Source organism: Corella eumyota, chromosome 4 (genome assembly GCF_963082875.1).
Source record: "Corella eumyota chromosome 4, kaCorEumy4.1, whole genome shotgun sequence".
In the NCBI taxonomy this organism is placed as follows: domain Eukaryota; kingdom Metazoa; phylum Chordata; class Ascidiacea; order Phlebobranchia; family Corellidae; genus Corella; species Corella eumyota.
In genome coordinates, this window is record NC_137493.1 from 13,704,190 (window position 1) to 13,715,870 (window position 11,681).

Below are 11,681 nucleotides of genomic sequence, written 5' to 3' on the forward strand. Positions count from 1 at the left end.
ACCGTTATTTGGCAGTGTTAATAGTTTGAATATAATGACCTATTAAGTTGCTAGGTTATTAATATTTGATACTAGCGAAGGCAAGTCAAGACTGGGTCATAGTATTTAAATTTACTCTATGATAGATGTAATAAACTAAGCATTATAGTAAATTTTCTAAACTTAAAACAATTTTTTTTGGTGAGGTTATATATATTTGAAAAAACCCAATTACACACATTAATGTATTTCAGCAGTTATAAAATTAAGTGCAGAAAAAAAGATTAAGGATTTCAAAAACACTATAACATTATTAAAAAAAATAATAGAGAAAAAGACAAATAAAAGTTTTTGGAACAATGATTTTTAAAATAAAAAATAAAATTTTTGGAAAAACAAGAAAAAAAAGTTTAATAGGAGAGCTAAAAAGACACAACGAATAACATTTTGATGTTTAGGTTGACATGTAAAAAGGTAAAAAGAATAGAATTTTGGACAAAATAAAGTTAGCTTATTTATGTACACATAAAGAACATTAGATTGAAAATCATGGCCCTTTTGTTAGTGCCAGAAAAATTGTAATTTAGTTTAAAAGCATTAAAAGTGTACACAAAATGCACTTGTATATGATTTTAGAAATGTTAATGTGCGTTTCACTATTGCCATACTTTAACTGTAAAGTCGACACCACCAGAGAAAACCCTGCCTCTAGATACAGCGAGAGCTACAACACTTCCTTGATGTCTTATTAAAGTTTGGGTGCAGATCATATTTTCCATACTCCATACCTAGAAAAATTGTTTTTTTAATAAATTGGAAAATCAGGAACAGTTCTTACTAAAGTTCCTTAAGAAAAATTTGCTTTAAAAATATGCTAGCAGTAGGAATCAAACTTAGGATTAAAGGTTGTTAAATTAAGGTAATGTTAAGTGCTTAAAAATTGGAAATAATGTTATTTCAATAAAAAAGACCATCAAAATATGGTTAAGTTAAACCTTAAAAAATAATTTTTGCACATTAATTTTAATAAAAAAAAGAGTTAAAATTTTTTTTTATTAAAATATTAAAATTTTTTTTTACCCGTAATGATCTGTCATACGACGCACTAAAAACTTTAGTTTGTTCAGGTGTACTTAACACAGCAAGTGCATAAACTATTCCTACATGACCTGTTAGTTGTGTTACTGGCTCATGGCTTCTAATATCCCATACCTGTAATACAAACCAATATTTAGCAATCACTTATCTTTTATCATATATATGTTTCATGTTATACAAGCATGTATAGATTACTAGATTACTCATACAAGATGTAATTGTGTTACTAATACATATGTAGAGTGTCAATAGCCATCCTTTTTAATTACTTAAATAATTTTTTACTCATATAGCCTGTTGTATATTAAATATGGTATACAATATTAACAAAACTTAAAAAAAAAAAATTTACCATAAAAAATATGTCGAATTATGACAAAAATAAATTAATTTATGCTCCCAATAAAATTTGATAAATAAATACAAATTTAACACTCCAAAAAAAATTGGCAAAAAAAATTTCTTCAAAAAATTACTTAGTTGTAAGGTATATACTTACATGGATACAATTTTCGTATGTCCCACAGACAATATGATGATTAGTGACAGCGATTGAATAGACACTTCCACCCGAGGTTTGTAAAACGTGAGTGCATTCTAATGTGTTCACATCCCATATCTAAAAACGTCATTAAAAACATATTTACATATTTTTTACTAAAAAATGTAAATCACAAAGTCTGAAAAATATGTAAATAATTTTGCGTAGTTATACATTTTTTCTTTTTTCTAAAATACTGTGTAAATTTTCATTTAATAATTTTTTTTTAATATTATGATTTTTTTTTAAATTATTTATTATAAAATGACCTTAATAGTTTGATATGAACCACTGTATATCGAGTTATGTTGAGCAACTAGTGCTCGGACCCAGTGATTAAGGCCTTGCAGCTCTTGTTTGAAAGTTATGTTATTCCTTTCCACATTCCAAACCTAAGTAAAAAATATAAAATTTTTATAGTTTTAAAATGGCTAAAAATTTAATATAAAAATAAACATTATAAGGACAAAATCAAAATTACTATACAATAAGTTATATAAATATATAATGCCTGTTTTTTTATTGGTTAACACTGATTTTTTATTTTTTTTTTCGTAGTTTGATATTTTAGAAATATTTAATTTAAAAACCTTGATAGATTTAAGTGAACCACTGAATAGCATGTTGTTTGCATAAACTAGAGTACAGACAGGATTGTCATGGGCTGCTATTGAGTTAAGTTCCTCCAAAGTTTCGATTGACCAAACCTAAAAAAAAACTGAAAATTTCAACTCTATCCTTGAAAACTGAAATTTTCAACTCTATCCTTGGAATTTAACAGGCATTATAAGGTCCTACTAGAAAAAAAAACCATCAAATTAATAATAAAAATTGGTTAGTTTAAAATTTTTATTTTTAAAGTATTGAAAAAAATATTTATAATATAATTAAAAAATTAGGTTTATACCTTAATAGTAGAGTCAGCTGAACCACTAAACAATTTATCTCCATAAGCAGTAAGAGCAAGAACAATCCCCTCATGACCTTCTAGTGTTTTTTGACATTTATAATTTGTTGCTGTGTCCCAAACCTATGAAAATTAGGAACAAAAATTATCATATCTAGATTATAACTGGCATCTAGGTTATAAAGTGTCAAAACAGAAAGCAAAACAATTAGATTATTTTTTTGCAATATTTAATAAAAAAATAACTACTAAATTGCAAAGTTATAAACTCCTTTTATTTTAATGAAAAAGGCTAACATTACAGCTTAAAAATTGTTTTATTATTACAGTTTGATATATTAATATATGGTGTAAATGTGATATTGCTTGTCCATCTAACTAATTATTAATTATAAACCTGCCAATTATTACCTTAATTTGAATGATAAAAAGTAATCAGACAATGATTAATTAGCTTGTGGGCATTTTCTCATAAGGCTGTGTTAATATCAGGCAATTACAAACAATGATATCCAGAACTGCCAAAGCAACTCAAGACTAGGTTGGGGTAACAAATGTTGTCCTATGGCTGTGAAATCAGCCTTTCTACATCAAGGTTTAATTAATATAAAGAATAAAGCTAACTGTATTGGTGCAATGTATATCGACATTTTTGATACATAAATTGGTTATATCCTTGTCTGCAGTTACCTTGATTTGCTTGTCTGAAGATCCGCTAAAAAGGTAGTCCCCATGTACACACAAACACCACACGGGGCCGGTATGACCCACAAATGTCCCCTTGCACTTGAAAATTTGCTGGGGATCATAAGCTGTAAGGATAAAGTCAGTTTAGTTGTATATATATACACAAATTTATATAGTGAAAACCAATCTATATCTAAAAGAACTTATTGGACAATGTATATGTGATTATATCTAATTTAAAGGTCCAAAATAAATAAAAAAGTCATTAGGGGTGCTCAGGTAAATTATTTGGGCATACTTATTTGCAACTATAAATAATCAAAATGATATTATGAGCAAGCAAAAGACTATTGGATAAATTTTAAGGCCGTGGTTTAAAAAAGATTTGGTTTTAAGTGTACTACCAATAACAAAAATAAATAGCAAACTTTATGCCAAACAAAAATATTTAAATTTTAGGCAATTTTTTAAATACACTTTGCCAAAGATATTTAATAAAATAGTCTATGATGCAACAATGTAGTTTTTAATAAATAGTCTATGATGCAACAACGTAGTTCAGTAAGAAAAACGCGATAAGATCGTAAATATCAGTCTTACGAATCACCTAAAAATAGCTTTACGCACCATTTGCAAAACAGTGGAAATCCCCCAATGTCAAATACAAAACATTTAACAGATTATGGCGTGATTTTACAGAATGCAAAAACAAAAACTAATTTAAGAACAAAATTTTCTGAAATGTGCTATGTATAGTAACCAAATAGCTCTTAAATTGCCTATAAAACCTTTGGTAAAGATATAATAGAATATAATAAACAATATGTTTAACTCAGAGGCCTTCAAAAAAACATTACTCTACGCGAATATTTGTCCATATGACAATTATTTTAAGAATAAAAGACCAAACAGGTAAAATGCATCCAAAAGGACGGGCAGTCATTTTACTAGTGTTTATAAAGACATTCATAATTTCTGTAGATATTCAAATTGTTGAATAGGCTATATTAATGTAAACTGCCTCTTATATTTTAAGTAAATTTGAATAGCTAATACTTACATCCGATGGTCCCCATTTGCAGTCTTGTAGTAAGGTCTTGTAACTCACTATTAATTACCGCATTTTCTTGTCTGAAGCCTTCTAATTCAACCACTAATTTTGATTGATTGCTGCTTAATAAATCTGTTACCAAGAAAAAATATATATATAACTATTTTATGCAAAATTAATTTTTTTAAAAATTTTTTAATTTATTTTTAAAAAAGTTAATTTAAGTTACCTATTTTGTGTTCTAAGCTTTTTTCCATTTCATCAACCCTTATTTCTGTTTTTGAAAGCATTGATCTGTAAAGACAATACACTAAAGTATAACAAGTTCTGGGTAGAAATTATTTAATTATTATAACTGCATAAAGGCCAAATAAATTTACAAAAATTTGTAACAAAAATCAGACCTCAATTTAAAAGAAAACTCTTAAAAATACTATCGCTTGCAATTTTATTATTGCAATTTAAGTAATATAATTGCAACTTTCAACTAATATAGTTCCACAAACGGCAGTTTTATTATTTAAAGTTGTTTAAATTGGACATTCATACATAACATCTACTAAGCTTTATTAAATATAGAATATGCTTTTTGAATGAGCTTACCTTAAGAAGTTGTTTTCGTCATCTCTTTGTTTTATTACATTATTAAGTTTGTTAATTTTATCTTCTGTGATCTTTAAAAAATCTTTTACAAACTCGTAACGACATTCTTTTACATGATTAGCATGAGTGTCACTGTCTCCAATAAATCTACATCTATAAAACAACAAAATAGTATTTGACCATATGGACATATTTTTAAAACGAAAATTTTAAAAAATGACATTTTTTATTTGAAAGGAATTACCCAACAGAGGTCTAGGGTAAAAGGGGGTTAATACAAAACATTTCATAAAATGTAGAATATTTTCGAAGGTTAAAACAATACGAACCCAAATTTGTAGTTGGCACACTTGATGTTTTTACAGTTTTTCAAGTGCTCATCTAAATGCATTCTCAGCATAGTTGGACAGGTTGGGTTGTTAGGACAAGCTATAGGGGAATATTGACAGTTTTCTTCATGTGTTCTGTGAGGAATAAAAAAAATGCTAAAATACCTTCGTTTTACAAGAAAATTGTATAAAACTTAATTTTTACTCTAAATTGCTAAATATATTAATTAAAATGTTAACATTTTACAAAATTCGGTTTTACAAATTCAGGTAAAATTTCATATTTCAAACACATAGTTAACAACTCGAAAAAAACATGTTTTATAATTATAATTAAAAAAGCAAAATTTAAATAGAAATAGCTTTTAAAAATAAAAAATGTTACTATACACATCAGTTATATTACTAATTACACCACTAAAATACTTAATCACATGATGCTGCCTACCTATTACCACCTACTTACTTTCGTTCTGTCAGTTTAGTTGTGAAAGGACAACCTGATGGATTAACTTCATACTCACTTCGATGGTTTAACCTGCATCCATATCTACAGTGGATAAATAATGCTCCTACTTGCTCTGCTACTGCTAGATTTGGCAAGATCTAAAAAATCAATTTTTTTGCAAAAAATTTAAAAATATGATTTTTTTAGCCTACTTAGATACTTAGTAATTATACAACATTGGGCAATCTAAAAAGTATTACAATTTTATTCTTATTGTGAAAATACTAACTTTATATTTTGATAAAGAAATAAACCATTTTTTTGTGGATAAGTTTCGTTTGCTAAAAAAGTTATTTAAAATCAAAGATATATTCTTTGTTGACAGCGTGGTATAGTGGTCAGAACATGGCTTCACTACATGAGGTCTTGGGTTTAATCCCCACTGCCCTTATGATGTAGCACCCTTGACTAAGTCAGGTAACTAGAGTTGCTATAAGTTTAGGTTGTAAAGCTGACCTTCCCACATCGTGAATAAATAAATATTAATAAAATAAAATAAATAGCCTATATAAAAAAAATCTAGTTTCGAAAATATCACAAAACATGTGTTATACAAACGTTTATACATGGGTTTTGGCTGATGATATATATTGTTATTTTACTGATTATTTTAGGTATCATAATAAAATGTTTTTAAAAATTACACATACCATTTTCAAGACTTTGTTGTCTACAGGACAAGCATCAGCGGATAGTGAGCAGAGTTTGCAATAAGAGTGACCGCACGACATGATGTACGGGTTTTTATAAATTCGCTCACAAATTTTGCATAAAAGTTGGGCTGATGGTTCTTCAACAAAAACAAGGGGAGACTGTATGAAAAATAACAAAGGTAAACCATAAACTTAATTAAATTAAGTTAAGTTTAAATAGTTGGTTACAAAAGGCAAACCCAAAAAAAAAATCTGTTTAGCGATTGTGTAGTTCGATTGATTTTACTTTAATATTGCAACAACAAAAATTAGTTTAAAAGTAAATATTTTTTATAAAATTTAAGTAAACAAAAAAAAAACAATTAAGTTAAATTTAATTTACCTTTAAATTTAATTTATTTTGTGTTTATAAAAGCACAAAAATAAAAATGACTATGTTAAAATTTAGAGCTTTACTATTACTTATTACACCAAAAAACCTACTGATTTTAAATTTTAAAAGTTTTTACAATTTTTTTTTAAACTTACTTCATCTTCTATGGCAAGAGTTTGGAATGATTGTTGGGAGAGAGTGGAAGAAGAAGAATGACGAGAGGCTGACTGGAAGAAGTTGAAAGAGTCGGATTTGGTTAAACTTCTGGGAAGAGAGTTGTGATTGCTCTCTGAAACAAGCTGAAAAAAAAATGTTTTGTTAATTTTTCTATTTTTATTTTTTCATAAAAATTTTAAAAATAGAATAACTTAAAAATTAGCTGTTCTAGAACACTTTTAAACATAAGGTTTGCAAGTATAATACAAAATAGCACCTAATATTGACACTAAGTTTTACATACATATTCTCTGCTATTGCTGAATGATTTGCAACTTGCAATTGAAGGGCTTTGGTGTGCGTATTCTACTTTACCTTCATCTAAATATAAATTCCTTATTTAGCAAATTTACCAACATTTTAAATCTGTTTTTTCTTGCAACAAGACAAACTAGTTAAAAGTATGAGTACCTGTTGTGATAGTTGTTACAGTGGAATAAGAAGGACCGAATGTGGTTTCTAATCTTGGCTGTAATGAGAGATAAGTTTTAATAAAATATGACTTGTACGAAGTAACAGGACATACACGCATTATAAATTACATTAAAAAAGGAAAAATTTTACAATTTTTTTATATTTATTTATAACTAATATGGAAAGGACGATTGACAAACTAAACATATGTTTTTTTTATTACCCAGGCACAGTTTAAGTAGAATTTTGTATTTTAAAACAATTTTAATAATAATTGACCAATAAATAATTTTCTAATTGTTCTTTGCTCAGAATTTTATGCTACTTTATCAAGGGTGCTAAGGAATAAAAGCAATAAGGATCAAACCCAGGACATTAGAGAGCAAAGTGTTTTAACAACTTCGCAAGTTGCAGACAAGCAAAAATCATTAAAAAAACAATTTTTTTTATACATACAGTAGTCCGACTGCTTCTACTTGATGCTGAGCTCATCGGTCTTTGAATTCTATCCACCGAAGCGCTGGAGCGGTGAATTGAAACATTGGAGTTGTTAGAGATTGTAGATTGTGTTCTTGAACGAGACATTGTACAAAACGTCACTGGCAGACTAGCAAGCATAAATCAACTACTATTAGACTTCACTCATACAGTTATACACTAATAACAAAATGTAAACAAGTCTGCAAAAGCGAAGTTACCCATTAAATTATGAAATTTAAGATAATATAATGTATATATTTAAAAAATAAACTTAAATTCTGCTTCGAAGTGCTATTTTCTGTGTTTGACTGTTAGCTAAAATTAAACGTAACATACTAAGTTGTCTGTTTTATATTTGCCGCATGGCAATGGTAAAATGTTCGATAAACTATAAATAAGTAACTTCAATTTATATAACTACACTTGCAGTCGTAATTCCAACGAGAAAAAGTTTCGTTTACAAAGAAAACAGGCGCAAAATACAAACCTACTACTTCTATCAAATAGAAAAAGGTAAACAAATCAGTCGACCAAAACGAACAAAACAATTTTATATTAAATGTTACCAACTAATAAATAAAATAAAAAATAACCCAGTAATAATAATGTACCAAAATATGTGGTCTAAAAAAGGAAATATGTGTTTTTGGTAAAATGGGCGTTACATTCTTAAAATGGACAAAACATAACAGAGTATTTTGTAAACAAATCAAATTTCTATCTGCTTTGTACCGACAAGGTTATTTATGTTTTGTGAAATATTATAAGGATTGTATTCATGTTATGTTTAAATATGAAATCTGAAAGATTTTAACATTTGTCATTGAGCAAAATAGACTTAATTTTAAGGCCGTACAGTTTGTGACAAAATAAAGAGCACAAACTTTTGGTTGCTAACGTAAAAGTACTAAAAATTTAGGTTTTAAATTAATTTTGGCTTATAACTAATTCCTTAGAAACAATATAAAACTAAATTAAACATGGTAAAGCTACGTACTGGACCTCCAAGTTCAGTGATTAACTGTTCAGGTGGTGCACAAAACAGCAAGTTTAACTTTTATTCAACCTCCTACTCGACATACTACGGAAAAGAAGGTTTTGTACCTAAAGCAGCTAGGCATAAAGGAACCGGATATTTAGCAAACTTCAGGTATTCATAATTACATAATAAAAAAAGCATAGTTTCAAAACAGAAGTTTTTCTTTATTGTAATAGGCCTGGGGTAGCTTATTCGGAGACTATCGACCGCTTGGACAACGTAGCAATTGGAAAACTTCTTAGCGAAGGAAGCTACTTAACTTCGTATGCAGAAAAGCACAGGCCATATTATAACGGCTCAAACGGGAAAGACGAATTGCCATATAGGTAATAATTATTTACGTAACTTTAAACAAACTTATCTAAAAAATTAAGTTTTTAAACTGACCTAGTAACAATATATTTAAAATTTGACCTTAAAAAAACGATAGCTTGGTGTAAGGATCGTAAAGCTTGGATTTACTGCACATGGTTCTGGGTTCGATTCCCATCGATTCCATGCTGTGGTACCCTTAAGTAAGGAGCTTTAAACAGTATAGATTTCTGTTACGCCAAAAACAATCGAAAGGATAATTATTAAACAATTATTATAAATTGTTTCAAAATTTAAAACAACTATACTGAACCGAGATAACAAATATTGTCTTATGTTCACACCACAAATTCAAGATATAAAAAAAACTGATAATATTTTAGGGTTATTCAAAACGAGTCAGGTTTTACACAAAAACCACCGATAACGACAGCTGATTCTAAAAATGTCTACAAAGCTCGACTTAATTCAATGGATGAAGGCGTTTATAGGCCACTTTTGCACAAGTAAAAAAAAGAAAAATCGTACCTACATTTTTTTTACATTTAATAATTTGAACACTTTAGTATTATTTTCATAATTTTATATCAAGTTATGTTAATGTTGTTATAACCTGCCTTAATATAAAAATTTTTGTGTTTAGAGTACATAACAAAAGAGTGCCCCATTTAGATCAAGGGGCCATGAATTTAGTTACTGAGACCGACGTTTGCTACAAGGGAAAACCGAGCCAAAGAATGAGCACTCATCTAAAAGTAATAAGCCTACATTTTAAAACAAGATATTTTTGGTACTACCGTTTGTAAAAATATTATATTTTTGTATTTTATTTAGGATGTCGGTGTAATGGAACCATCAGGTTTTACACATTATCATCATTTCGATCCTATCCAATACCTAGATAAAAATCCTCACGACGGAGAAATCTCATACTACCGGTAAAAATAGGTTAATAAGCGTGACTGAATTTTATTTATATTGCGAGATATATGACTTTGATAATTTTAGGCCAACTGGGGTAAGTCAAACCCAGGCTGTTTACGTAAATTGGCCGAATTTGAAAGGTTGGGAAGAGAACGACGGTGTCTGCAAAAGGGCACAACGAGATAATGGTTCGTATAAATATCTCGTTTTTTAATTAATTCAGATAAACTAAATTAAGACAATTCCTATTATTGGGTAACAGTCTACAGCTATGACGCTGCACGACCTCGGTTTGTGGAAAGAATTCCTAACACTTCGTTTACGAGATTGGATCAAGTACCGCAGTACGTTGCGAGAAGAATCAAGAAAAAGGATCCATGCGAGTTTGTTAACCTAACCGAAGGGGCAAACGACAAAACGTAAGTTTATATATTGTGTTCTGTAAGTTGTAAATTACTTATGGTTTGTAATATCGATTATCGACTGTCTTATGAATTTCTAACAGTAATTTCTCGACTGAACAATTACTATAGCTTAAGGTTACTTCAAAACTGTAATGTTTTAGGAAAGACCTTTTATAATTGACTATTTAACAGTTATAATTAAAAAATAGATTTATGTTAAAAGGTGTTACCACCAGACTATACTTAATAAGTAAAACAAAATGTTTTATTGCAGCCTAGCAGCAACTTGGTTTAAAGGCGAACAATTGCAGAAAGGTGGAACTTATGACCGTTCCAAGGTTGGAAAAAAGGAGTTGTCAGGATTCTCCCAAAACAACGGTTGCTATGTTGAGGAAAAAGATGATAGAAGAAGATTTAGGACACAATATGGTGTCAAATACGGATCGTTAAATGAAGGTAACATCTTTTTTAATAAAAAAACTTATCCTGATTTAATATTAGGGCACGGAGCATCACCTGCAGTTGCTGGTTCGATCCCTACTTTAACCTATAGTCGATTGTGCGGTACTGAAAATCATGTGACGCCCCGAGTTTACTCCCTACTTTAACAAGTTTTAACCCTACTGTGTTGTCGCGCCCTTAAGCAAAATCCAAATAGTACTTTCCTCTTGCAAAAATAAAATGTAGGCAGTAGGTAAATCAGGTAATTAGGGCTAGACTGAGACAACAAAAATGTATTAAGGTACTATAGACTAGGACAACTAAAGTCACCATCTAATTGCTGTGAAAAAAAACTAAATTGGAAATAAGTGAAAAATTGAATCAAAAATCTAAATTTTGTAAAGCAATCCCTTTCTCGTTCACTTACAGGTAAATATAGAGGCTGGGCAGACGCTACTGACTACGGAAAGCCTACTAATGGATTTACCAAGAGCACAGTAGTCCCTGTTTATGGAGACGGTAAAAACTTTAGAGAACGACACTTTGAATCTTATCATCCTCTGGTCGCCAAAGTAATCAAAAGAGAAAATCCCTGCTATGTAGATACAATGAGGAACCTGAAATTAAGAGATTGCTAATCGATTTTTTTTTAATATTTTAATAAACTGTTGACCGATAGACAACTTGTTAAAATAAATTTTTTTAGTAAATTTCTGCGACTT

General features: G+C 29.0%; 2 protein-coding genes across 2 annotated transcripts; one reads left to right on the forward strand and one right to left on the reverse strand.

Moving 5' to 3' along the window:
• Window positions 1-220: 220 nt before the first annotated feature.
• LOC145751271 (E3 ubiquitin-protein ligase TRAF7-like) lies at window positions 221-8,032 on the reverse strand. Its single transcript, XM_082567379.1, has 17 exons — window positions 7,816-8,032; window positions 7,357-7,414; window positions 7,190-7,266; window positions 6,885-7,028; window positions 6,354-6,515; window positions 5,662-5,801; window positions 5,196-5,330; window positions 4,867-5,019; window positions 4,493-4,557; window positions 4,273-4,395; window positions 3,216-3,337; window positions 2,526-2,648; window positions 2,209-2,325; window positions 1,888-2,010; window positions 1,577-1,696; window positions 1,060-1,191; window positions 221-767 (listed from the first exon to the last, which is right to left on the reverse strand). Exons 1-17 carry the CDS (start codon window positions 7,975-7,977, stop codon window positions 636-638), a joined length of 2,088 nt encoding a protein of 695 aa, XP_082423505.1. The 5' UTR covers window positions 7,978-8,032; the 3' UTR covers window positions 221-635.
• A 787-nt stretch (window positions 8,033-8,819) lies between these two features.
• Window positions 8,820-11,597, forward strand: LOC145751108 (stabilizer of axonemal microtubules 4-like). Its single transcript, XM_082567191.1, has 9 exons — window positions 8,820-8,989; window positions 9,055-9,204; window positions 9,574-9,696; window positions 9,834-9,945; window positions 10,025-10,128; window positions 10,199-10,302; window positions 10,377-10,533; window positions 10,793-10,974; window positions 11,389-11,597. The coding sequence occupies exons 1-9, from the start codon at window positions 8,820-8,822 to the stop codon at window positions 11,595-11,597; spliced, it is 1,311 nt and encodes a 436-aa protein (XP_082423317.1).
• Window positions 11,598-11,681: the final 84 nt, after the last annotated feature.